Source organism: Arachis ipaensis, chromosome B5 (assembly GCF_059453495.1).
Source record: "Arachis ipaensis isolate K30076 ecotype BB chromosome B5, ASM5945349v1, whole genome shotgun sequence".
Lineage (NCBI taxonomy): Eukaryota > Viridiplantae > Streptophyta > Magnoliopsida > Fabales > Fabaceae > Arachis > Arachis ipaensis.
The window spans coordinates 6,558,321-6,586,188 of record NC_142440.1 but is presented as its reverse complement, the minus strand read 5'-3'; the positions used below and the strand labels follow the sequence as shown (position 1 = coordinate 6,586,188).

The following is a 27,868-nucleotide window of genomic DNA, read 5'->3' as shown; positions in this document are numbered from 1 at the left end:
GAATTCATCATGCTCGACTTAGTTGTTCAGCTGCCTATAGTTCATTTCACTCTGATTATTATAAGATGATTTGGATGAGTTTGATTTTTTATTGATTTTGTAATGAAAATGGCCTCTTTTTTACCCTTTAAAAGCTGCTGTACTAAGATTTTTGGATATATGCTACTTCTAGTACTGATCCACCGAGGAATTCTCAGAGCCAGTCGGAATATGGGAGGAGAAGGGAGTGGAGGTTTTGGAGGGTGGAGAGGGTTGTGGAGTGAGAGATCTGTGAGACGAGAGAGGAAGAAAGGGCGCGATGAAACTGCCATGGAAGAAGAAGAAGAAGAAGAAGAAGAGGTATGGGATGGTGGGCATGAAAGTGGGGGATGCATACGGCATCGTTTTGGCCATTAAGGACCAATTTGTCCTCCAACAATTTGTTCCCCGTCCATTTCAGCAACCGTAACAGACACATCATTCTCCACCCCCTCCACCTCAGCAATCTCCGTTACCGTTTCGAGCACCAATTCCACGGAAGGACATAATTGTCACGGAATTTACATGGTGAGGGATCGAAATGTATTTTCCAATCTTGAGGGACAAAAATGTTCTCGTTTTAAAAGGTCAGGGACCTATTTGTCTTTTACTCAAATAAAAAATAAACTAAATAGATATTGCAAAAAATAATTTTATATGTTCTGCTATGCTGTGCTATGCACTTAACTAAGCTATCTGGGTGCTTTTTCATTTCGGGTCCCTTAGTAATTATTTATAGAGGAGCTTTTGAGTCTACTTCAACTATCAATCTAATAATTGATACCTGTTATAACCAAGCTCACAAACAACCGTAAACCAAATAAGTGGTCAATTGTATGTTGCATTATCAAGAGTAAAGATGATCTGCGAGTGCTGTTGGAAGATCACGGACACTTGGAAGATAATTGTACGATGAATGTGGTATATAGAGAAGTTTTTGAGAGCTTATAATGAAAAGATAATTTCTAAATCTCTTAGTCAAATTTATTAAAATTTATTACTATCAATTAAAAAATTCTAGGTGCTAATTGGTAATACATTTTTATTCTATATTTACATATTGAGAATATTAAAATTATCATAATATTATTTCAAGTACATGTTTTTCAGACATCAAAGGAGAATGTTGAGTTGTTTTTTAGTGATTTTAAATTATTTACTGTTTATTAAAAAAAATTGTGCATTCGAATTCTCTACTAATTTATTGTTATTCATTTTGAGCTAATTTTTATATGTTTTTACTTCACAGTAAAACAACGTATAAATATTTGTTGGTGAGTATATATGTCTAACTTATTAAAAACATAAATTAATAAAACGATTAATAACTACATTAGAATTGATATAGTTAATACCAAATTAAAAAAATATTTTAAATTCATAATATATTACTTTTTTATTAATCAAAATATTATAATTTAAATTAATTTTAATAAAATAACTTAAAATTATAATTTCAAACTTATCAGGTACATGACATGGGTTATTACTTATTACACTTATTTTGTTTTTAATAATGAATTTACTTTTACAGACCAGACGAAAAAAACATAAAAACAAAAATGGATTACATAACATGATGCCCACCTTGTGGATTGAAAAATATATGTGGTAAAAAAAAATGTTTGCATATAATACATTGGTTCAAGGGTTTATTAATTAAAAATAATTTGTGCTATTCGAGCGGATTTGATGGTGTTTGTTCTAGCAAAATATATATTGTTTGGTGGAAAAGCACCATGATAACATATAATACATGGTGCCTTCTGTAGCCATTGTTTTCCATGTCTATGGTGGCTATAAAGAGCCATCCAATTGATTGTAGACATCTGACGTTTTTAAAGAGAGTTTGATTTTTAGTTACTTTGTATTAAACACGGTAAAAGAACTAACGGTGAGGGTAAAAATTTGAAACGGTGATTAGAGGAAACAGATTTTTTTTTTTTGCTAGAAAAATTAAAGAAAATACAGATGTTAGCACAACATCCACGTTGTTTACACATCCAATTCAAGACCCTGAAGAAAAACAAAAGAATTTTTGGATCACAAAATGTAAAAAGTGGCCAAAGATTTACACATCCAATTCAAGGCCCCAAAAAAAAAAGAGTTTTTGGATCACAAAATGAAGGAATTACCATCGCAGTAAGCACTTATTTTATATCAGCCTTTCCATTAATTCCTTCCAATGTTTAGAGAAACTACCACATATATACTAGCGACTCAACAGGTACTTCAGCCGCTTTTTTATTATCTTTTAAGAAATTAATTTTATTTTTTTGTTAATATATCATTCATTCTTCAAATTTATTAGATAAGTATTTTTTATTTTAATATTAAACGTGACTCTATTTATATCATATTTTGTTGAAATTAAAATTACTATAAAAAATCTTTTAAATGATAAATTATAAAAGCACACCATAAATGAAGTATATATCCCTTCCCATCACCATCACATTTCCTCCAAATGGATTATTATTTTCTATTATGTCTCGCAAACACGGTATAATGATTCTATTGTCTCTTTATTAGTCATTGGTGCTTCATCCCAAATTATCACTGTTGTTTGCCTAATCAGTTTTGCGAGATCACATTATTTACTTATGTTGCATATGGATGATGGCTCTAAATTAATTGAAATTTTAAATCTAGAATGAGCTGTTCGACTCCCCGGACAATAAAATTACAGCTATTTCTGATGACGCAGTTACCAAGACAATATGTGCTTTACTTCTTAAGTCTGTAATTATAGCTCTGTAAAGAAATATTTTGCCTGCTCTCCCTGACCCATCAACGAAAAGTACTCCACTTTCTCTCTGATCAACTGTATTCATAATGCACTTGAAAGCTACATACTAGTCATGATTCAATCTTTTTATAGAGCACAGGTCTTCTTGAGGTACTTTGATGGACAACTCTTTTTGGATAATTCTAGGCATCAAATTGAAATTGTCGTTGTCCGAAGTTAGAGCTGGTATATCGTATTGTGCAATATGTTTTCCATGTTGAAGGAAGATGTCATTTAAATCCTTGAGCAGGCGATTTGTCAACCCATGGCATATTTGTTGATGGATAATCATCCACCGTATATGAAAAAACTCGTCCCACAACCTTCTTACATTTGTTGGCTCACAAAATAATAAGATAGTTGCAAACAACCTTCTTAAAGCACATGGCATTCTTAAAATAGATGCCTCAACCAAACACGCCCTTATGCTGCTGTCACTCTCTAACAGTCTTCGATGCTGAGCGGATTGCTTAAGGGACGAATATTGGACATCATTCATGGTTAGCAAGTCATCCCAACCAGTTGGTCCTCTTAAATTTGACAACAGAATACGCAAATAAAATTTTTCTTTTTCTGTTAGTGAAACAGTATAAATCCGACTGATAGCTCTCTTTTGTGACTTGCGCCAATGCCATTCTTTTTCATTGATGTGCCAAGTGTAATATTTTGCGATTTTTCTATACAAAAGATGCCTAGATTGTTGGTCATCTGCCCGATTAAGTACAAAGAATTCAGTGAGTAGACAACTTTTTTTTCTCTGATTAAGTAGACAACTTTTTTTTCTCTGCATAAAGTCCAACTAGCAAAACTATTTCAAAATTGCTTTTTTAACTAAATTATTCAAATATAGATGGTCAATTTTGATATAATTATTGTTTAAATTTTTTTTTTCGAATTTAAGAGTTACCTAAAATAAAATTATAGACAGTAGGTTAGAGACATGATATTACCACTATTCTCTTATTCCGAATTTTTAATGTCCTGAATTTGTCATCCTCAATAATAGGAGGTGTACCTACAAAGACGTCGACACTCAAGTTAGTATGGGATACAAGAGGAAGTAAGATAGAGATCATACCTAAGTGCACGTATTTAGGATAGTGTATATATTATGAGATTACAATGTTACAAACTTTTTTTATGTAGGTTGTTTTTTTTCATGAAATACTCTCATCATAAGATGCTTAATATTTTATTACGGTCTTTCCTCATAAGATACTCTTAGGCTTATATATAGCCAATGTTGTAATATTCTCCTTTAAGAGTAGAATGATGGTTACAATGTAACAATTAACCTCATGAAATTGAGTTATTAGACATTATTAGAATGAGTTATGAGGAGTTAGTATCCTCTTTGTAACATATTTTTTGGAATCCAAGAGATTACTTAGGGTGTGTTTGGGGATCACGTTGGAAAATAGAAAAGCCCGTTTGAGCGTCTTGAATGTTCCATTATCATGTTTGGCAACTTTTTGGAACCCCTAACCCAGAAGTGCTCTCACCTCTGAACGTACGTTCACGTGAAGCTACAAATTCAAGCTTCTGCCTTCACGTTGGAAAAATTAATTACTGTTGGAGGAATTAGGTAAGAAATTTATTCCATATCTACCAATTGTACCCTTAATTTCTTCTATAAAAAGGATGCACATAACCACATCATTTCACCATTAGTTCTTTGTATGTTCTTCTCTGTATGTTCTTTCTTATAGATTTTTTTTCCAGATTTATTTTCATCACTGCTAAGGTAAAGATTTTAATTTTTTTATTATTTTTAATTCTTTTTTTCATATTTTGATTTTTATATTTTTTATTGTATTTTTTATTTATATGATAAATATTTTTCATATCATTTTTTTAGTATTCTGATGTTATTTTTTTAATTTTCTATTGTTATATTTTTATTATATTTTTTTATTTATATGACAACTATTGTTGATATAAATTTTTATTTTTATTAATTTTTATGATACTTTTATTATTTTTTATTTATATAAATGATACTAAATTAAAGAGTACTAACGACACTAAAATAAATTATAAAATATTTTTTTGTTTAATATTATAAAATGTATAGTACTCCCTTTTATATTTTTATTTCTTATTATTTTTTAGTTCATATGAATTTTTTTCATTATTTACTGTTCTTTATGTTTAATATGTAAAGTGTCTTTTTTATTTTTATTTGACTTTGTTCTTTTTTATTTTTTACTTATTTTTATCATTGACTAATAGCATATATAAAGGAAAAATAATTAACCACATTAGTTACTTTTGAAACTAGAGTTAGTAGCTTCTAGAATTCATGTATAAATAAGACTCTTCAATTTACTGTAAAGGGGAGTAATAGTTAACATTCATTTTCTTCTTCTTTCTTCATTGTTCTCTGCTTTGGATAAGATTTTATTTCTCACATGGTATCAGATAGTGCCCAAGATCCATGGAGCCGGAAATTATCAACAATAATCCATCATCTACTGCTGCTGCTACTCAAGCATCACCCTCTGCGTCAATTCTAAAGCCCCTTTCTGTTCCTTTACCAGAAAAACTCAACGATGATAATTTTCTCACCTGGCGCCATTCAGCTATTCTTACAATTTCAGGTCAAGAACTTCAAGATCATCTGGACCAACAGAAGATTCCAACAAGATACGCATCATATAATCCAATCTTACATAATCGGACAAAACATTTTGAGTTAGATCTCTACTTTGTTCGGGACAAGGTGATCACAGGCTCTATTGCTGTCACACATATTCCATCAACTGAACAAGTGGCAGATGTGTTAACAAAGCCTCTGTCATTAGCCAGCTTTGACAAGTTTAAAAGCAAACTCAGGTTGGCATTCAAACCACCATGAGTTTGTGGGGGGATAATAGCATATATAAAGGAAAAATAATTAACCACATTAGTTACTTTTGAAACTAGAGTTAGTAGCTTCTAGAATTCATGTATAAATAAGACTCTTCAATTTACTGTAAAGGGGAGTAATAGTTAACATTCATTTTCTTCTTCTTTCTTCATTGTTCTCTGCTTTGGATAAGATTTTATTTCTCACATTGACTTTTTTTATATTTTTTTTAGTGTTCTAATCCCTCTGGTATGTTATTATTTTTTTATGGTATTCTTATTGTTTCTTGTTCATATGAATTCTATTTTTTTTTCTATTTTATGCACTGTGTTTATATCTTATACGAAGTTTATTTTATTTTTTTATTTGATATAGTTCATATAAATTTTTTTATCTTTTATTATATTTTTTTTATTCATATGATATATATTGTTGGTTTTATAAAATTTTTATTATTTTTTATTTATGTGAGTTCTCATTTTATATTTTATTATACTTTATTTTTGTTTCGGTTGAAATTTTTTATTTTTTATTCAACTATGTAAAATTTATAATTATAATTCTCATATATTATATTTTATTGTAACTTTTTTTATAATATAGATTAATTGATCCCATTAAAAAAATAAATTAAATAAAAAATTATTCATAAATATTAATAAAATTATGAATGTTGGATGCCAAAAAAAGTCTTATAAAAATAAAATTATTGAGAGTACGGTATAAAAATAATATTAAATTAACATTCTCACGTTATTACTTGAAATTTTAAAAAAAGTTAACATATTTGACTAAATATTCTTATATATATATATATATTTTTTTTTTTTTTTCTAATAGAACAATGAGTAACAATGAATCTCTAAAGACAAAAGCAGCATGGAACATGGAGACTATTAAACAATTTATCTAAGCATGTTTAGTTCAAGTTGCTAAACAGTAATGGAACCACTCTTATAAAAAAAGGTTGGAAGGATGCTTTGTCTCAATTTAATGAAAAAACTGGAAAACAATATGATAAGATTCAATTAAAAAATAAGTGGGACAATCTTAAGAATGAATGGTCAGCATGGTACAAGCTTTTTGGCAAAGAAACGGATTTAGGATGGGATTATACTAAACATACTGTTGATGCACCAAATGAATGGTGGGAGAGAAAACAATTGGTACATAGTAACTTATTATTAAAACAAAAATTTCAACTTTAATTTTGGTAATAAGTCTTGTGTTGATTAGTTGTACACATGCAGGAAAATTCCTTATATGAAAAATTCAGAAATAAAGGGCTCCCTTTTAAAGATGTTATGGTCGATGGCAATGTTACCTAGTGGCATAAAAGAATATGGTGATGGATATCGACCATACTTTGGGAAAGGTCATGTTGATATAGAGGAAGGTTCCGGAGATAGTGAAGAAGGTATAAGCGCTAGTGTGGGAGTTAATTCTGAATTTCAACACATAAATCTTAGCTCTTCTCAAGAAAATAATAGTCAAAAGAATACGGAAAAAAGAAAGAGAGATGTGGTTTGTGAAACAACAAAACAGAAGAAAAATTTTAAAGTTTCTGCCTCAAAGCAAATTGCAGATGCAATAAGTAGAATTGCCTCTGCATCTGAATCACGCTCAACTATTGTGTCCACATTTCTAGTACCCGGTGCATCTATTGGAAAAGTAATGGCTGAGATTTAAAAGATGGAAATGATCACTAGTGATCCCGATTTTCATAGTCGTTGTTGTCAACTAATGATGTTTAAACCGGCTAGAGAAATGTTTGTATCCTTAAAAGGATATAAGCAAAGATTGTTGGATTGGCCCAAACATGTAGCATATAATCCACTACCATTCATGCAAAATTAATATTTTTTTTATTTTCATGCAAAACTAGTTAAGTTATTATTGTACTCCATTTTAATTTGTCCATGAATTTTTTGTTATGCTAGGATAAGACAATAGAAAAATTTGTGTGTTGCTTATTTAGTTATTTATCATTTTATATAATGTTTGTGGTACTTAATTATTGTTCTTATTATATATAATTTATTTATTAGTTTGGTATTGATAAGAATTTATTTATATTCTTATGTAGGACTTAATTTTTGTTAATTAATTTGGAATGAACATGGAGTATTTGTTTGAATAGTATGAAAAGGAACAACATGAAGAATCAAAATTACTTTTCATTATAGAAGAAGAAACAGATGAAATTGAAAATATTTCTGCATTAATTGGTCAATATGCAGTCAATTATTTGTGCAAAAAACTATACAGAACTAATAAACAAACAGGTTATTTATGGGTGCAAGAAATTTTATGTGGCCATGGCATTCTAGGGGTGCACAGAGCCGGCCCGGCCCAAAGACCCGGCCTGGTCCCGAACACTTTAGGAGCTAATTTGGTGTGATTTCATTGGGTTTAGAGCCGGGTAAGGGTCTCAAAAATAGACCCGGTCATTATTTCGGGTCGGGTCCGGGCCATAGCTCGGGGCACCCAAAGTCGGCCCGGTGGTCCGGTCATCATACATAATTAATATTTTGTGTTATTAGTGATGGATCATGACTATTCTTATGTGGAATTTAAGTATTGTAAACCTTAATATTTTGTGTTATTAGTCATTATAAGACTATAAGTTAATGTTTTATGTTTAGAATGCATAAGACTTTAGACTAATGCATAATATTGTGTTATTTGTATTGATTTAAATATTTGGTATTATTAGACAATATTAGTATTGATTGTGGTTTTGCTTTAGTATTGATTGTGGTTATGCTTTAATTTTAAAGAATGGTTAGTTTTTGTTATATTTTTCTAAGTGAATTTTACTATGTTAAATAATGGTTGGAGTCTTGAAAATTTGGATATTTTTACATGCTAGCTTACAAGAAGGTATCAATGTAATGTAATGTTAACGGCCCGGTTTTCACCCAGTTTTTACCCGGTATAATTGTGGCCCGAAAGTGTATTGGTTTCATCGGGTCTAGGGTCGGGTTCGGGTCTAATAAATAGACCCAGTGTATATTTCGGGTCGGGTCTGGGTCACATCAAACTCGGCTTCACCCGACCCATGTGCACCCCTATGGCATTCGTTGTTATGAAATGTTTCGGATGGAAAAACATGTTTTTTTTTTCAATTTTGTGATGAACTAGTTGAACAATGATTAAAATGTACAAGACAAATAGGAGTTCAGGAAATGGTTGCAATGTTCTTAAATACAGTTGGTCATAGAGTGGGTAATAGGATGATACAAGAAAGGTTTTAACATTCTGGAGAGACAGTAAGTAGACATTTTCATGAGGTATTGGTTGCTTGCTTGAGATTATCTATTAAATATATTAAGCCATCGGATCCTAAGTTTCAGAATGTTCATAGCAAAATAAAAAATGACCAACGATATTGGCCATTTTTTAAAAATGCTATAGGAGCAATTGATGGTACTCATATCCCATGTGTGGTTAGCCCAAGTGATCAACCCAAATTTATTGGAAGAAAAGGATATCCAACACAAAATATAATGGTTGTGTGTGATTGGGACATGTGCTTTATTTTTGCTTTACCTGGATGGGAAGGCACTGCACATGATGCTCGTGTATTTGATAACGCTATTACAACTCCTACCATGAATTTTCCGCATCTTCCTCCAGGTTAATTTTTATCATTTTCTTACAAATAAACTATATTTACTTGGTTATCATGTAACTATTTTTTTTTTCTTCATTAGGTAAATATTATTTGGTAGATGCCGGTTATCCAACACCGAAAGGATATATTGGTCCATATAAATGTGAGCGCTATTATCTTACAGATTTTAGGCGTTCTTCTGGATTTACAAATCATAATGAAGTATTTAATTATTATCACTCAAGCTTAAGATGCACAATAGAAAGGACTTTTGGAGTGTGGAAAAATAGATTTGCTATCTTGCGACACATGCCCAAGTTCAAAATTGAAACTCAAGTGCAGATAGTATGTGCAACAATAGCTATTCATAATTTTATTAGAAGACATTCTGAAATAGATACTGAATTTAATCAATATGAACATGCAAACATTCTTGATGGAGAAGATAATAGTTATGTTGGTGAAAGCTCAGATCAAACTCTAACTATTAGCTCTTCTGCAGAAATGGACCATGTTCGAGATTCGATTAGGGATCAAATTATTAATCACATGCAGTAGAAATAATAGTGTTCTTATGTACTAATTTTGTATAAGATATTATTTTTTATGTATTTCATTAGTGTTTTATCTTTTAATTTAATATTTATTAGTGTTTTTATGTATTAAAATATATTTTTTCAACTTTAATTTAGTAAGTAAATATTAACTTTATTATAAAATAAATTAATAAGATTTATTCAAATATCTAAAGTAAAATACTAGAATAATATAAAAAATTATTTTAATTGATGTCTCTTTTAGTAATTTTTTATCTAAAAGTGATTTTGAGTAGTATAATCCAAACAACATTTACTTTACTATAATCCATTTTGATATAAAGATTGTCAAACATAAATCACGTTAACACAAACTTACTTTTAATCAAAATCAAGTTTGCAAAATCAATTCTATACAAACTCCCGTTTGCAAACTGTAATCCAAACACACACTTAATCATCAAATCGGTTTTTTAGAACTTCTTATACTCTTGGACTCAGTTGTTAGTATTGGGCTTATAAAAATATTCTAGAACAGACCTTCAAACTCGGTATGTCTTTCTTTCGAAAAAAATTTCTGAGTTTCAGATCTCAGCCCAAGTGTCTCATCCTTTAAGGTAAAGCTTTTTATTTTGCTTACTTTTTTTATAAAATTCGATCTCTGACCATAATTTCTATCAATCCTAGGTTGCCACCTTGCTTTATGAGTTTGGAAGTTAGATTTTTTTAAATCAAAGTTTGTATATTGTGATTCTAGGATTAAGAGTCAATGTTTCTATTCCTTGAATGTCAGATTTTTTTTTATTTTTTGATTTTTCAGTTTTATGGACTTTTCGTTGTGGATACCCCAACTCGTAACTTGTAAGCTTGAGCGTTTGAGTTTTTGAGATTTTGACGAAGACATCAAAATAAATTCAAATTGTCATAATCAATAATTATTAAATTTACTATGCTTGAAAAAGTAACTCAATCGTAAAAATATTGAGTTTAAAAATAAAGAAATTATTTCTCTTAAAACAATTGCATAATAAATTCTTTTCGTTTAAGTGCAATCTATCTAAATGAAACTTTTTCCGATCTAAAGTAATTGTTTGGACAATTGAACGATGGATTTTTCTTATTTAGATTAATTGACTCATGATTTTTTTTTAATAAATAATTATTCAAAGATTATTCCTTTATTTCTACCACAAATTTTCATATTATTATTTTGTAAATAATAATATGCTCTAAAATATTTTATAAAATTTGACTAAAATAAGCCATACTTTTACGTGTCTAAGTATGAATGTGGTTTACCTTCAAAGAGCTTAATAAGGATTTTTAGTATTTTTTTCATTAATAGAGAATGAGTTTTCGTCTTCCAACTTTGTAAATTTTGATTTTTGGGTGTCAAGTTGTGTTCTTTGTGGTAAATTTGCAAAAACCTTTTTCTTGATTTCTTGCTTCACAATTTTTAAGTTGTTATTAAGCCTCCAAATTATCGACCATTTAATTGGTCTAGCAATTATAAGTCTTTGAAGCGTATAGTGATGTAATCACAAATTGAAATTTGTAAATATTTTCATCTTTTTTGTGGAAACTTTTGTATTATGTGTTTTAATACTTGTCTTTTGTGACCATGTATTTTCTACTCATTTTTTTATATTGTTCATCTTGTGAATATGTGTTGTGCTAAACTCATCTTGGGTAGAACTTAGAATGAGGAGAATGTGATAAGCAACGTGTCTCTACAGACGTCGTCATTATTCAGAAGTGTTTTTTTCTCTCGAGTTTAAAAGTTACTTGAACAAAATTGTAGAGAGTAGATTGGAGACACGATATTGCCACCATTCTCCTATTGCAAGGACTCTGACACTCAAGTTAACATGGGTCGCAAAAGGAATTAAAACAGAGATCATATATGAGTGCACATATTTGGAATAGTGCATATATTACGAGGTTACAATATTACAAGCTTTTTTTATATGGGTTGCTCTTTTTATAAAATATTCTCATCATGATGCTTAATGTCTTATATATTATGGTTTCTTCTTATATAATGCTCTTAGACTTATATATAGTCAATTTTATAATATTTTCTTTTTAAAATCTAAGAGAGTATTTAATCATCAAATCAGTTTCTTAGAATTTTTGTATACGGTTTGAATTCGGTTTTTAGTATTGAATTTATTAACATATTTTAGAATAATTATTAATTACATGATAAATAAATTATTACTTTAAAAATAATTTTAATATTTCAATTTTCTTAAACGCACCTTCCTGTTTTTCGAAAACCTAAGAGATGAACAATGCTAATGATCGAGTTGGTGAGAACTCAAAGGTTTGTTAATTGAAATTATAACAAAAATAAAAAGTGCTAAAATAAAATAATCATATATATGCACACATGATAGAATTTGAACCGATAATTCGTTCTGATTGGCCAATAACTTTTGCAGCCTGGTCCAAGGGAGCATCTCCTACGGTGCTTTATAAGGCGCAACCGGTCCACCCAAACATACTATTTGTATCTTAGTTTATCTTGTTGTTGTTTCACTCAATCCTTACACACTCTCATTCACTGTCCTGCAATGAATTTGCAGAACTCACACTCGAACTGTTGTATGTTCAGAGAAAAAGAGAGAAAGAGTTGAACACTAGAGAACTGAAGAAGCAAAAAACTTCACTTTGACACTATTCAATAAACTGTTAAATACAATAACAAAAAAAAATCTAACCACTCACTCCACTACCTTAAGAATAGGACTCCACTTCCTTAAAAATAGAAACTATCTGAACAAAAAAGATTAACTTGCCTCTGAGGCCACTAATGACTTTGACCCGATTAACTGAATCATACACATAAGCATAAAACAGAAATAAATAAATATCAGGTCCTAATACATTATTTAACATTTCTCCTCCTTGGATTAGAGACCTGGACACATTCCAACTTCATGAATCAATTGACTAAATCGACTAACAGCAAGAGGCTTGGTGAAGACATCAGCTATCTGATTATCTGTCTTGCAATACTTCAGCTCCACCTCTTCCTCCTGTTGTGCTTCACGCAGATAATAGAATCTCAGCTTGAAATGTTTAGTCTTGCCATGAAAGACTGGATTCTGAGCAATTGCAATTGCAGCTTGATTGTCCACATACAACACAGTTGATCTTTTCTCTTGCAGCCCCAAATCACAGAGTAACTTTTTGAGCCATACTGCATGCTTTGCAGCTGCAGTTGCAGCCACAAATTCAACTTCGGCTGTAGACTGTGCTACAACTTCCTGCTTCTTTGAGCTCCAGGAAAAACAACCTGATCCAAGTGAAAAACAGAAACCCGTTGTGCTTTTCATGTCTTCCACCGAACCACCCCAGTCACTATCTACAAAACCAACCAGCTTCATCTCAGGAACTGCTTTGAATTTCACACCATAACTTTGAGTCCCCTTTAGATATCTCAACACCCTTTTTGCTGCAGTAAGATGTTCCTTAGCTGCACAATGAAGGAACCTCGATAGAATACTCACTGCATACTGAATGTCAGGCCTAGTAGCTGTTAAATACATTAGACAGCCTACTAGACTTCTGTACTCATTCTCATGCTCAGAATCCTGCACATTACTCTTGCTTAACTTCTCTTTCTGATTAACAGGAGTAGTGACTGTCTTGCATTCTCCCATTTCAAACCTCTTTAGGACCTCTCTGATGTACTTTCTCTGACAGATGAATATCTCACCTTCTTTTTGCTGAATCTCCATGCCAAGAAAGTAAGACATTCTCCCCAAATCTGTCATCTCAAACTGCTTCATCAGTCCTACCTTCAGCTTCACTATCTCACTCTCCTTCTCTCCTGTAACAAGCAGATCATCGACATAGATAGACACCACCACAAGGCCTCTCTCACTCTGTTTGTAGTACAGAGTGACTTCACTTAGACTCTTCTGGAACCCAAGCTGATGCAGATAACAATCAATTTTGCTATACCAAGCCCTGGGAGCTTGTTTCAGCCCATACAAGGCTTTTCTCAGCTTATACACTTTATCTTCATGGCCTTTAACAACAAATCCTTCTGGTTGGTCTACATAGATGTCCTCAAATAGGTCACCATTTAGGAAAGCTGATTTCACATCCAGCTGATAGATGGTCCACCTTTTCTGTGCAGCAACAGCTAGTAGCAATCTGATGGTATCCATGCGAGCAACCGGAGCAAAAGTTTCAGAGTAGTCCACCCCACTCACTTGAGCATATCCCTTCACAACCAACCTGGCTTTATACTTGTTCACAGTGCCATTTGGGTTCAATTTTGTCTTAAAAACCCATTTGACACCTATAGTCTTCTTGTGATCAGGCTTAGACACAAGTTGCCATGTGTTGTTCTTGTTGATCATGCTCAGTTCTTCTTTCATAGCTGAGGCCCACTCCACACTTCCTTTTGCTTCCTCAACTGTTCCTGGTTCTAGGAGAGCCACATTACATCTGGCATAGACCTCTGCCAGTGGTCTTGTACCTCGCATAGGCAAACTATCAATCAATTCATCTTCAATCAGCTCACACTCATTCTGTAGATCTGCTTCCTCATTTAACTCATCCTCATTCTGCACATTAGCTTCAACTACAATATTGTCAGTCATTTTCTTTTCAAATACTGCTCTCTCCCAATTTTTATCTTCACAAAAAATCACATCTCTACTCACAGTAATCTTTTGTGCATCAGGACAATACACTCTATAGGCTTTAGACTGAGAACTATACCCTACAAAGATACCAGCCTCACCTCTATGATCAAGCTTGTCTCTACTGACTGAAGGAGTCAAGTAATAGCATAGACAACCAAATGTTCTTAGTCCACTAACCTTTGGTTTGTACCCATGCCATGCCTCGAATGATGTCTGCTTGTTGAGAGCTTTGGTTGGTAACCTATTCAACAAGAAGATAGCAGTATTTACTGCTTCTGCCTAGAAGCTCTTGGGTAGTTGTTTGCCTTGTAGCATACATCTTCCCATCTCCACAATGCTTCTATTTTTCCTTTCACTCACCCCATTTTGTTGGGGAGTGTAAGGAACTGTAAACTGCTGCTTTATGCCAGAGTCCTCACAGATGGCTTTGAACCTTTTTGAGGTATACTCACCACCATTATCACTCCTCACTGTCTTTATTTTACAATTTGCTTCATTCTCCACCTCTTGTTTGAACCTCAGAAATACTTCATCAACTTCTGACTTTTGTTTGAGAAAGTAGACCCAGCAAAATCTTGTGCAGTCATCAATGAAGGTCACAAAGTACTTGCTTTTGTTCAGTGACTCCTCAGGCATAGGCCCACAAACATCTGAGTGAACCAGTTGAAGCTTCTCCTTGGCCCTCCATCTTGTTTTCTGGAATGGCTTCCTTACTAGCTTCCCTTGCAGACATACTTTACAATCAGACACTTCACTTCCCAACTGAGGCAAGTCTTCAACTAAACCATGCCTCTGCATAAACTGCAATCCCTTATAGTGAAAGTGGCCCAACCTTCTATGCCACAACTCCTCCTGACCCTGCACACATGCCATAGCTTTGCTCTCTTTGCTTGCAGGATCGAATGCAAATGTTTTGTTCTGCATAGGGATCCTAAACAAGAGTTTGCCCTCCTCATCTGCAATAGCACATTCATTCTTATCAAACACAATCTTCATGCCCTTCTCAACTAACTGTCCCACACTCAGAAGATTCTGATCTATCTTGGGAACATAGTAGACATCAGACATCAGCTTCACTCCTCCAGGGCCTTCAAGTAACACATTGCCTCTTCCTTCAACCTCTAGATGATCACCATTCCCAATTCTCACTCTAGTATTGACTGATCTGTCAATATTAGTGAAAATTGCCTCATTTCCTGACATGTGATTGGAACAGCCACTGTCCACCAGCCACCCATCACATGAGACTTGAGACACAAAGCCTGAAGCAGCAAACAATTGCTCCACTTCACCTGCAGCTGCTTGAGCCTCTCCTTGTTGAGAGCTCTTTTCTTTGCAGATTCTCTCTATGTGCCCCATCTTCCCACACTTCCTGCAGACTACATTTGGTCTTCTCCAACACCTAAAGAAAGGATGACCTTTCTTTCCACAGTGTTTGCAGGCTTCATCACTCCCTTTCCTCACTTGTGCATCACTTGAACTAAAACTGGTCTGTTGAGCACCAAACTGCTTGCCTTGCTTCTTCTTCTCACCACTTCCATGCTTCACCCTAGCCTGCATTGCACCTTCAACTGGGTCATCTCCTCTCCTCAGTACCCTCCTTTGTTCTTGTGCTTGAAGAGCACTAACTGCTTCAGCAAATGGCATCTCTGAGATTTCTCTTGTGTTCTCAAGAGATGCTATAGTAGCTTCAAATCTTTCAGGTACAGAACACAGGAGCTTCTCGACAAGTCTTTTCTCTCCAAGATCAGTACCCAACAGTGCCAATTTATTGGTTAAGTCTAGGAGTTTATCAGCAAATTCTTGAACTGATTCATTTTCCTTCATCTGCACTCTTTCTAGCTCCCTTTTAAGGTTCATTGCTTTCATTCCTTTAATCTTCTTATTGCCCTCATATTCTTTCTTCAAAAAATTCCAAATATCTTTTGCAGATTCTAGACTCATAATCCTATTAAAAATAATAGGAGTAACAGCAGCATAGAGACTAGATCTTGCTTTGGCTTTTCTAGTCACACGTTCTTTGTAGAGCTTTTGTTGATTTGCAGTTGGATTGGCAACCAATGGAGGCACCACGTAGTCATCCTCCACTGCCTCCCACAGATCAGCTCCTTCAAGGAATGCTTTCATCCTCACTTGCCAGACATGATAATTGCTCCCATCAAGGATTGGAGGAGCAATGCCTGCTAGCCCAATAGTTGTTGATGAAGCTTCCATCACCACAGCCCTTAAGATACTTAAGGCTCTGATACCAATTTGTTGTTGTTTCACTCAATCCTCACACACTCTCACTCACTGTCCTGCAATGAATTTGCAGAACTCACACTCGAACTGTTGTATGTTCAGAGAAAAAGAGAGAAAGAGTTGAACACTAGAGAATTGAAGAAGCAAAAAACTTCACTTTGACACTATTCAATAAACTGTTAAATACAATAACAAAAAAAATCTAACCACTCACTCCACTACCTTAAGAATAGGACTCCACTTCCTTAAAAATAGAAACTATCTGAACAAAAAAGATTAACTTGCCTCTGAGGCCACTAATAACTTTGACCCTATTAACTGAATCATACACATAAGCATAAAACAGAAATAAATAAATATCAGGTCCTAATACATTATTTAACATATCTAATAGTGAGTATATGATAAAACTTTCGGTTTCTTTCGTCGAAAAACTTGAAAAACCTTTTCTATTTTATGTTTTTGTTTTCCTTTTTAATATCTAAAGATTCTAACTCTTTTTCTCTCCAATTCAGCACTATCTGAAGATGGGAAGTTCCTTTTGCCTGCACGCAAATGCAGACGTCCCACCTGCACAGATTATATCATCTCTCTGCATGCAGACGACATGTCAAAGGGAGGTGATTTTTCTAATCATGAAACATGAGAATTCATTATTTTCTTCCTTATTAGTGTGAATACTTACACCTTTTTCTTCCCCTTTAATAAGTTCACAATCTATGATGGACAGCCTCCCCATGCCCGAGCAAAGATTACAAAAAGTCGCTCCACCAGGCTGGTGAATTTAAAACAAGTTGCACCCAAGGTTCCTACAGGCAATTATCCAGTGGCTCACATATCATATGAATTGAAAGCATTATGTACTATGCAACTATAATAGGTTCTTCTTTGGATTAACTCAATTCTTAAACTAAAACATTTTATCCAAGTAGTGGAAGATTTTGCTGAAAATCTATTTGCTTACATGCTGACCACGTAATGCTCATTGTGTATCTACCTCAATATGGCAAGCAGGGGGCCTAGGAGAATGAACTGCATCATGGATTCCCTTCCTGCTTCTGCAATTGAACCGGGAGGGGTGGCCCCTACACAGACCGAGTTTTCCCTCAGCAATGCAGATATGTTCCCCACATTCCCTTTTTTTCGATCGAGGTCAAATCGTGTTGACAACTCTCTTTCTGGACCCCTGGCTGATCAAAAGGATCAAGGCGCCCAGGTGGCACGAGCAGCTGCAGTGTTGGTGCTTGAACTTTCATGGGCGGGTGACAATTGCTTCCGTTAAAAACTTTCAGCTGGTGGCTTCCACAGAAAATGGACCTGCTGGACCAGAACATGATAAGATCAAAGTTGGGAAGGATCTGTTTACAATGGGTTATCGATATCCTATCTCAGCATTTCAGGCATTTGCAATCTGCCTCAGCAGCTTTGATACCAAGATTGCATGTGAATGACATTTGAACAGGTACACATTTGAAAGCAAACCCCAATATGTAAAAACTCAAATATGGCTGAGATGATACATAAACAAATAGAAAGACAGAGAAGCTAAAGGAGTTTTAATAGTTTTACTACTATCTTATTGCCAATATTATGAAATTCCCGGCTGGGAGGTTTGTTGTGTATTATCCTATTTCTGGTATTAATAATGGTGACCAAATTTATCTAATGAACAAAAACAATTGAGCATTGTCTTACTTTTTTCTGTTAACTTAAATATAATAATTTAGGATTTATGGTTTTAGCCATGTCCACCAATTACTGTATAGGAGAACATCGTTGCATGAAATTTTTTTCTGGGTACTGCTTTCTTTGATGTCTAGGTTTTTTCAGTTTGCTAATTGATGTGCTTGCTTCTTGTTCTTTCCAGCTCTCAGCCATATTGATATTGCTATGGTGCTGGAGAAGCTAGATTTGAATCCCACTTGGTGGGAATCTATCTCTAGAAAACCGTTTGGTAAAGGTGATTGTTGGTTGGTGTTGAAACTGAGTTTGAATGGATGAGTTTCACTTGGTTCCTGGGATCACAAGCTTCTGGGGAAGGTCACAACATCAGATGAAATTGTAATGTTCCAATGTTGAATCCAGTTCTCCATGTAAATAAATTTAATTCTTTTTTTTTAACTCTTTATTTCCTTACAATTTGCCCTCCATTTGGTTGTTTATGCAATACAATGGTGGTATCTGTTGAGATTATTATGTAAGTAGGAGTAACTGCTGCAACTTTGGATAGCCCTGACTTCATCCTCTCATATGAACATATTAAGTGTGCAAGAGCACAATTTCAAAAAGTTGTTTCCTCTACTTTGATGTTATGCCTTAGAAACTCTTGGCTGAGAAATAGCAATGAGTTATCAAGAGCATTAAAGAATTCAGCTCTTTTCATTATGTAGTTGGCTACTTAATAATATATTATGAACTTTGTTGTGAAAGGCAACTATTCAACATGTTCAGATTATAACCATTACATTATGCTTATCAAAACATCAATAAAAGCAGTTAACATGCAAATAAGACAGACATGGGGAGACAGACAAACTTTGGTTTTCAAAATGAGTCGAGTCCATCGGGATGACCTGTTTTAACTACTTTAAATAGGCGGATTTTTGCTCAAAAATAGGTTTGTAAAAATGAAATCTTTAATGGGTCTAACCTGATTAACCCATATTGGGTTGGCCATTTTGTCCATTTGACACTCCTATTTGCTACCTACAGAGACAGGCCAGAAAAATTTCTCTTGGTGCTTCTCACTCTGACTCTCTGAGTCAGTGTTCATCTGCAACCTTCTCTTCTTCTATAAGCTTCCCTGTAATAGATTGAGATTGTTATGGACCTTAAATTTAAGTCTAATTCATTGGATAACATTGTCATGTCATGGCTATCACAAGTGCTTCTCCCTTCTTTGTAAAAGTATTGCTCCCTCCTCACCTTCCCAGTAGAGAAATGTTATTTGAATCCCCAAAAATACATCCAACAAAATGTTGAGGTGAAAAAAGAAGATTTTGTATTAGAGTGAAGATCACATCAAAATCAAACACATTATGAATGAGAGAGAGAAAGTAACCACATTAGTGAAGATAAAGTATTACTTCTACCATATAAAATGTTTTTAAGCCAAATAATAATATATTGACTAGCAAGGTCATTTGCCATTCACCTTGACTATTTTACAAGACACATAATTGTCATGGAACTATACCAGATATCGTATGTTAGAAGCCCCCAAAGGGCACCCCAAATGTCAAAGCATCAACCTTGACGAATTAAACTACCTCCCTGATTATTCCAATTTTGCCTACATTATTGTTCATGTCATTTAATGGTGTTTGAATTAAGCTACTACTTATTCTTGACAGTTAGGCCAAGTTCACCTGCAACAATAACAGTGGTAGCCATGTCAATGAACATTCCATGCTCCACAACACCGGCGATTTGCAGAATGGAATCGCTGGCAGCCTTCAAATCCCCAATACTCTGCTTGAAATACAAATCAATGATATAGTTGCCATTATCAGTGACATAAGGCTCAGCCTTTTCGCCCAAAGTTCTGAGCTTTGCAACGCAACCAAATTCCTGAAAGAGATTCTGAAGCCTGGAAGCAGTGAACTTCCAACAAAATTGAATAACTTCAACGGGCATAGCCAAACCGCTACCACCAATATAGTTAACGAGCTTGGACTCATCGACGATTACAACGAACTTCTTGCAAGCACCTTCAACCATCTTCTCCCTCAAGAGGGAGCCACCGCGGCCCTTGACGAGGTTAAGGTAAGGATCAACCTCGTCGGCACCGTCAATGGCGAGATCAACGACGGGGTGAGAGTCCAGATCCGATAAGGGGATCCCGAGAGAGAGGGCTTGCTCGTGCGTCTTCTTGGAAGTGGGGATTCCGACGATGTCCTTGAGCTTGCCCTGACGGAGAAGCTTGCCGATTCGGTCGACGGCGTGTTTGGCAGTGGAGCCGGTTCCGAGGCCGAGAACCATACCGGATTCGACGTACTCGACGGCTTTGTAGGCGGCGATTTTCTTCAAATCGTCTTGGGTGAGAATGAGCTGGGAGAGAGAGGAAGAGGGGAGAAGAAGGCCAGCTTCCATGGCTGCTTTCTCGGAGGCAATGAAATGGGGGCAGGGGATTGCCATTGAATTGGGTTTGGGGGAAAATGAATGAATGTGAATGTGTGGGGGAAAACAGAGGAAGGGGATGCAAGTGAAAGTGTGTCTTACGCAAGCTTTTGTCTCACGTTTACCGGTTTCAAAGAAAAAGCGCGTGCGAGAGTTCCACACCTTTATATATGATGTTACCCCCAATTCTTCTTTATCCATTTTCAAAATCTCTTCTTTCATTCAGATACTTCATTTCCTGTGTTAATTATCTCGGAAATTTCGAGTGGGTTTTTCTGATTCATTTTTATTACGGTATATTTCGTTCGGTGTGATTATTACTAGGGTTTTTTGCTGTTGATCATGGAGATTTCGGTGTTTGGGAGCTCCCAAGATAAATTGGGAATGCCCGAATTGGGAAATAGGGAGCTGGGTTTTATTAATTTGAAGGATGGTTTTAGGGTTTCGAATGATAGGGTTTGTTTCGGGAAAAATATTAGGTGGAAGAAAGCTGGGATTAGATTCACTCTGAGAGCTCTTCAGTCTGAACCTATTCAAGCGGAGAAGCATTCTGGTGCTGGTAGAAGATCCAAATCGGTAAGTTTTTTCTGTTTTGATTTGCATGCTGGGTTCTGTTTTTGGTTGGTGAGAATCTTGTGTGGAAAAATGGGATTTTTATTTGGGTTTAACCAAGGAAGAAGCTTTTAATTAATTAAATAGTTCTGTGTTGTTTTTGTTTTGACCTGATTTTTCTATATATTGTTAGCTTTGAATTAAATTCAGAGTATGTAAATATTTGTGTTGAGTTATTCAACAACATCAGCCACTCAGCTAGATGAATAATAACTTAACAAGTCAACACAAATTAGGATTTTATGTTATTTTATTTGTATGGGTATGGTTTTCTTACATTAACCTAGATTTTTTTATTAATGAAAACTGAAAAAACCATGAGAATCAAAGACTAGAGTGTTTTGTATGGGCTAAATGTGGATAAGATATTCTCTCTTCATCTGGATTTTATGCTAATTAGTAGAGCTATCCCTTGCCCAATTGGGTTACCCGGATTGGCGAGTCTCAACCCAATATTTACTTCAAGGATCGGTCAGGACAGCATTACAAAGAGTGCCTGTCGCTGGCAGTTGATGGGAAGACTCCAATTCAAGTGTATCAGAGTTTCTGCGAGAGCTTCAAGTCTTCGTTCTCTCCCTTCATGGGCTCTACAATTACTGTAAGACTTTTGGATCCGACAACTATGTGATCAAATATCCAATTTAAGATTAGTATGTATGGTTGATAAGGTTGTAATCAATATCTTTAAATATTGCAGGGCATATCGATGGGTTTAGGACCAGATGGCGAGCTACGTTATCCATCTCACCATCATCTCTCAAGTGTTATGACCAAAACATGCTTAGCGTTCTCAAGCAGCATGCTGAAGCATCTGGAAATCCTCTATGGGGGCAACTTCTTTTACGAGGACAAGCCCTAATCCTTGGAATTCGTACTTGGAATGAGCATGCTTAGCGTTCTCTTCCCCTCTTTTACGAGGGCAAACCCTAATCCTTCTTCAGCGACTTTTTCTTCCCTTTAAACCTAACACCGATTTGTTTATGCCTTCACTTGATGGTTTCCTCTTCTCATCGCTTCTTCAGGTATTTTTTACATGAGTGAGAAACAGGAAGCAAAGCATCGGGATCATTCTATCTTTTGGTTGTTGCTTGCGTGGTTACTTTTTATTATTTTTTTAATATCTCTTGCTTTGGGTTGTGGGTGTCCATGGAATTCGCGTTGGTGGTCCCGCCCTGTACCTGAATTCGTGTTGAGTTCTAAGTTTGTTGATCTTTCTTTGGGTTCCTTTGATTGCGAATCCACTTGATTTAAAAACTCCGAAATTTTTTTGATTGTTGTTTATCTTGGAAGATTTATTATACAGAGGTGCTCCCCATTGAAAACTATTGTTAGTATCTTTGATAGAAATCTAGGAATCGCTGGTTAAATTATTTGGTGTGGTTTATTTGGTTTGGGGTTTGTGCTGTGATAATTAGGAATTGGTAACTGATTAATGTTGGTGCATCTGTTTTTTTGGATTTCCTGAAAATGTATGATAAAATCATTGTCCACTATTTATCATTTATTCTGAATTCATCGTGCTTGATTTGTGATATGTAATTTAGAATTTTCCTTGCATTTTGCTTGGTTTCACAGATGCTGTGAAACAATTAGCTGCTGTTATTTGTTGGCTGTTATTTTGGTGCTATGAATTTTCTATTTTATCCTGAGATTATGTTTAGGTGATGAACTTAATTCCAGGGAGAGGTGAGAAAGTATTTAAAAAATTGGAATAGTTTCTCTAGTTAAAATTTAGGTGTTTGCTACTCTGTTGATTGAATCAGATGACTTATTGTTCTTTCTTGTAATTGAACTAATCTGTCATGTCAGAGTTGTTTGCATCAGTTGACCTGTTCTGTTAGTTACAGATTAGAATGGAACCAAATAAAAATGGCACATTATAAAGGTTTAGGTGGAAGGTTCAAATCAGTGGTGTGTTGCAACATGGGTTAAAGAAATTGTTGATTTTTCCTCACGAATTTAAGTATTAGTATATAAGCTGATTTTGATTTTCAACTTAAAAAATATTATGCTATTCATTTACTGTTATCCATGGACCACGGTAACAGATAAACGAGGGAAAAATTGACAGAAAGCTAGAATTGAATTTTACTAACGGTGAGATTTAGATTTACATTAGAAATACACACTATGTAAAGGATACTAACTATCAAGAAACTAACACATTGTGGTAACTAATGACAGAAATTACTCACATCTATCTCCAATTAAGTAAATAATATCTCTAAAATTTAATCTGTTTGGTTGGTAATTAAATGATCGGACTAATATTTTAATTTACAGCAGGGTCAGGATGCTCACAACACTGGGATTCTTGTTGGCACCTTGAAATGAGAGCAGGGAGTGGATGAAGAAAACTGTCTCAGCATCAATGGCAATGAAACTAATGCTACGGTTTCTAGAGCTATGCATAAGCTTAAGTCTTTCTACTTTTGACAACTTTCACCCACTACAAATTTAGCATATTAAATTGACTGTAAGTTCGTTCTTTCTTTTTTCTTTTGGCCTTGAACCATCAATTCCATCAAACTATCAGATTTGTTATTGATTAGAATTTCAGGAAGAAGCAACTGAAGTAATTACTATTGTTTTGGTGTTTCTTTATTTAATGTTAAGCAGGTGTTTAGCGTGTAATTATGAGCATTTCACATGCTGCTGATTCTATTGGTTTGAAAGAGATACCAAGATATGAAGTTAAAATTATTGAGGAGGATGACTGGATGAAAGGAGCTCAGGTCAGTTTGCTTCTTTTCTAGATCAATATCATGAAGTTGTTCTTGTGTTGCTTTAGAAGATTGATCCAATATCTACGCAACTTCCTTGCTATTGAAGTTCTGCATTATTATGCTATATTCACATTTTTTCAGCCATCTAGTCTCTGTTCTATGATATTTGGCAAAGTTTTTCATGAGAAAAATGTCTTGGTATGCCTTTCACTCGAAGGCAGAGTAGCTGAAATTTTTGGGTGTATCTTCTAGTGTTTCTGTTCAAATCAATTTTGGAAGGGCATGAGTGAAAATCAGACAGGTTCATCTTTTATGAACTAGAAATCGAGTCAATGAGGCAATGATGCTCTTTATGAAATTGAGTTAGTCCTGTGTTCTAGCTGTTAAATACTAACTGCTAATTGTTTGGTTTCTGTTTAATAGCTATTAAATTTACTGCGTTCTTTACTTAGCATTCTTATTTGGGGAATGATCACTTATTCATATTATGGAAAACTGTCAGTGCGAGAATGTTACTGGAAATAAACTTACAAATTTTTCAATGCTTTCAGGAATCATTTCATCCAGTTGAAGTTACTGAAGGCCTATGGGTGGTGCCCAAGTGGATTACTCCACCTGTACGCATATCTCACACTTATTTTTTTGTCAGAGTTTATCTTCCCTTTTCATTACAGATAATGTGTTGCTAAACTTCCTATAGTTGGTAATTATACATTGCAAATCTATTTAAGTATTGAATTTTTTGCATCTTGTTTGAATACCATTTTTAACTTTGACCATTTTTCTTCTTGTTTTCCCCACATCCTTTTTGTCTGAGAACTATTTGTTCATCCTAAATTGAATATTCTTTGTGAGACTAGTATATTCTAATGAGCAATCTTGAATCTTACACAGGATATTCAAGCAATGAATATAATTCTTAATCCTGGACTAGCCTTTGGAATTGGAGACCATCCGACTACCAAATTATGTCTATTACTCCTACATGACCGTATAAAAGGAGGAGAATACATCTTGGACTATGGCACTGGCACTGGAATTCTAGCAATTGCAGCTCTAAAGGTATTTTATTGATGATCTGCATATGTTAAGAACTTAAAGTAAAATGAAAAAGCTATTTGGAACTGGGATACCTACTCCGGTTTCAGTTAGCTAGAATGCCTTTGCTGTACAGTAGAGTTCATTTTCATTCTTACTTTATTTCCTTGAACATCTCTGTGTGGAAAGCTAAATATTATAACCGTCTCTATCATATTCACATATTTTAACTGTCTTTTTTTGGTTAATTTTTTGTGGTAGCTTCGATGTAAGGATTTTTTTTTTTTCATAGCATCGATTAGAAAATACTTGGGTTATCAAATTAGTGAAAACTTTCAGGAGTTAATTGACAGAACATATGTCAGATATGAATTTTCAGAGACATTTTGATATGATATGTTCTGTACTTATTGGGCCTTATATAGGGTTTAGGGTTTAATTATTAAGTTAGTATGAAAGAGCATATTATTGATGTAATAGAATCAGTTGAGAAATTAATCAAATGAGAGTTCAGGAAAGCAATTCTAGACCTTCTGCAGTTTCATATTCACCAATAATAGACTTTTGCAGTTTGGTGCTGCCTTTGCCGTTGGAGTCCATATAGATTCACAAGCAATTGCATCAGCATCTGAAAATGCTACTCTGAATAACATCAGACCAGACAAGCTACAACTGCACTTGATTGCAAGCCAAACTTCTTCATCCTGCAGGGATGATTGGCCATCTAGAGTTGTCGAGGGAGAAAATGCTTTCGAGATAGACAGAGTCACTCACAAGGATAAATATGATGTGGTCATCGCAAACATACTTTTAAATCCTCTGTTAAATCTTGCTGATCAAATTATCTTTTCTGCAAAGCCTGGAGCAATTATTGGTCTCTTTGGAATCTTAAGTGAACAGGTAGTTTAAATGTTCAATTAATTCTCATTATCGATTTTCTTTATTCGGAATGCAGCTATCTCTTTGCTGCCAAATGCATATTCTTGTTGGTGGAATTGCTTTGAATCACATTCTCCTCCTAAATTCATCTCCTTTGTTCCTTATGCAGGTCCAGAACTTTTACAAAAATATTCACTATTCTTAGAAGGCATAGAAGTGTCGAAAATGGATGACTGGGTCTGTGTGAGTGGCAGAAAAAGAAAGAATATAGAGTTGATGATATACTAGGAATTATAGTTGATGATCAATACATTTTGTTTATGTTTTGAATTATATTGAGTTGTTTGTTTATAGTACTTTTCTTTTAGTTTGATAATATGATGAATTTGTTTATTTTTTGAAATATTATAAATATTCGAATACAAATTAGATAAAAATTTGTATTAAATTTATATTTATTTTGTATGAAAACAAGTTTATTTTGTAATTAGAAAAATTAAAAAAAATCTATTTTACCTTACTGACGGATTTACAAACGGATTTTTTGTCTGTAATCAGAGTGTGAGATGATTTTCCAAAGTTCAAATTACAGACGGAAAATCTGTTGAAAAATCTGTCTGTAATTATAGACGGAAAATTCGTCTGAAAATTTGTCTGTAATTACAGACGGAAAATTCGTCTAAAAATCCGTCTGTAATTACAGACGAAAAATTCATCGGAAAATCCGTCTGTAATTACAGAGGAAAAACCCGTCGGAAAGTTCGTCGTCTCAGGGAAATGGATGAAAAATTTACAGAGGGAAAATCCGTCGGTAACTGGTAAAAATCCGTCTGTAATTTTCTGACGGGACTTTTACAGAGGGACAAAATCTGTCGGTAATTTCGTCGGTAACCAAAAATCTAGTTGTGAGGGTAGTATGACATAAAAAAAAGTTTCACTTTGTTAGACGTGGAATTTGGGTACTTCCTGGTAAAATTCGATGTTGCTGAGGATTGTGAGAATGTCATGTTTGGTCGGTATTGGGTTGATTGAGGGTCACTACGTAGCGGTGAAACCATGGGATGTTGATTTCCGACCTGGTGAACAATCTTTCGGTTCTACGTTAGTTTGGATTCGGGTCTTCGGTCTCCCAATATGGTATTATCAGGAGCAGGCAATGCTACGTATTGCAGCTGTAAAGTCGATTTGGCCACCAAACTGGCAAAGAATGAGAGATATGTCCGTACTTGTGTTCAAATAAATTTAGAGTTGCTCGTGATCAAGAATGTCATAGTTGATGGTGTCTCTTTTACCTTAGCCCAAGACAACAATAAAGAAGTCTCGCGACCCACAAATTCAGCCCAACAGAATACATCAATTCAGTTGCAATTTTAGCTTTTATTGTTTTATCTCATCTTATCTTTATTTGTTCTTATCTTATCTTTATTTGCTTTTATCTTCTATAGGCCAATGTTCTATAATATTTAGTTTTACTTTCATAATTTACAATTCAATCAATCAAGAAATACAAAGTACAACATTTTTCATCTTTTCTTTTCTCATTCTTTCACAATTTTATTATAGTATCAGAGTCATGGTATCCTCATTGAAGAGGATACATATGTTATCATCTTTCCGGTGAGAAATCATCATGCTTCTTTTTCAACCTCCTCCCACAATGAATAATCAATCTTTCAATTTAGCTCAGAATCCAACCAATCTCTATTACATCCATTCAAGTGAAAATCTTATCTTAGTCTTGGTACCCCTGTTCTAACAAGAAACAACTACCATTCATGATATA

At 34.3% G+C, this 27,868-nt stretch overlaps 3 protein-coding genes across 5 annotated transcripts; 2 read left to right on the top strand and 1 right to left on the bottom strand.

The window, feature by feature from the left end:
* The first annotated feature begins 12,093 nt into the window (after positions 1–12,093).
* LOC148563279 (tubby-like F-box protein 6) lies at positions 12,094–18,162 on the top strand. Its single transcript, XM_088486710.1, has 6 exons — positions 12,094–12,132; positions 12,251–12,341; positions 17,227–17,331; positions 17,442–17,526; positions 17,726–17,951; positions 18,004–18,162. Exons 1-6 carry the CDS (start codon positions 12,094–12,096, stop codon positions 18,160–18,162), a joined length of 705 nt encoding a protein of 234 aa, XP_088342836.1.
* LOC107624642 (putative ribose-5-phosphate isomerase 2) lies at positions 16,847–21,052 on the bottom strand. 2 transcript variants are annotated; one of them, XM_088488106.1, is made up of 4 exons: positions 20,080–21,052; positions 19,362–19,514; positions 17,709–18,031; positions 17,061–17,520 (listed from the first exon to the last, which is right to left on the bottom strand). In XM_088488106.1, the coding sequence occupies exons 1-2, from the start codon at positions 21,050–21,052 to the stop codon at positions 19,474–19,476; spliced, it is 1,014 nt and encodes a 337-aa protein (XP_088344232.1). In that variant the 3' UTR covers positions 17,061–17,520; positions 17,709–18,031; positions 19,362–19,473. The 2 variants fall into 2 exon arrangements, with proteins under 2 accessions (XP_016182583.3, XP_088344232.1); XM_016327097.3 differs by having other exon boundaries at positions 16,847–18,028.
* Positions 21,053–21,265: 213 nt separating this feature from the next.
* Positions 21,266–26,533, top strand: LOC107642680 (uncharacterized). 2 transcript variants are annotated; one of them, XM_021122916.2, is made up of 9 exons: positions 21,266–21,406; positions 21,846–22,040; positions 22,140–22,464; positions 23,726–23,918; positions 24,062–24,177; positions 24,720–24,785; positions 25,063–25,230; positions 25,777–26,106; positions 26,255–26,533. In XM_021122916.2, exons 5-9 carry the CDS (start codon positions 24,079–24,081, stop codon positions 26,288–26,290), a joined length of 699 nt encoding a protein of 232 aa, XP_020978575.1. In that variant the 5' UTR covers positions 21,266–21,406; positions 21,846–22,040; positions 22,140–22,464; positions 23,726–23,918; positions 24,062–24,078; the 3' UTR covers positions 26,291–26,533. The 2 variants fall into 2 exon arrangements, with proteins under 2 accessions (XP_020978575.1, XP_088344233.1); XM_088488107.1 differs by having other exon boundaries at positions 21,383–22,040; positions 23,729–23,918.
* Positions 26,534–27,868: the final 1,335 nt, after the last annotated feature.

What these genes read in the sequence shown, in the direction of transcription:
- LOC107624642 (XM_016327097.3), bottom strand. Translation starts at nt 21,052, where the DNA reads ATGAAAGAAGAGATTTTGAAAATGGATAAAGAAGAATTGGGGGTAACA. An exon ending in TACCACTGTTATTGTTGCAG is followed by an intron (nt 19,515 to 20,079) that starts GTGAACTTGGCC and finishes AATCTATTACAG; the next exon opens with GGAAGCTTATAGAAGAAGAG.
- LOC148563279 (XM_088486710.1), top strand. Translation starts at nt 12,094, where the DNA reads ATGAACAATGCTAATGATCGAGTTGGTGAGAACTCAAAG. An exon ending in GAGTTGGTGAGAACTCAAAG is followed by an intron (nt 12,133 to 12,250) that starts GTTTGTTAATTG and finishes TAACTTTTGCAG; the next exon opens with CCTGGTCCAAGGGAGCATCT. An exon ending in CACGAGCAGCTGCAGTGTTG is followed by an intron (nt 17,952 to 18,003) that starts GTGCTTGAACTT and finishes AAAAACTTTCAG; the next exon opens with CTGGTGGCTTCCACAGAAAA.
- LOC107642680 (XM_021122916.2), top strand. Translation starts at nt 24,079, where the DNA reads ATGAGCATTTCACATGCTGCTGATTCTATTGGTTTGAAAGAGATACCA. An exon ending in CCAAGTGGATTACTCCACCT is followed by an intron (nt 24,786 to 25,062) that starts GTACGCATATCT and finishes AATCTTACACAG; the next exon opens with GATATTCAAGCAATGAATAT. An exon ending in TTGGAATCTTAAGTGAACAG is followed by an intron (nt 26,107 to 26,254) that starts GTAGTTTAAATG and finishes TTCCTTATGCAG; the next exon opens with GTCCAGAACTTTTACAAAAA.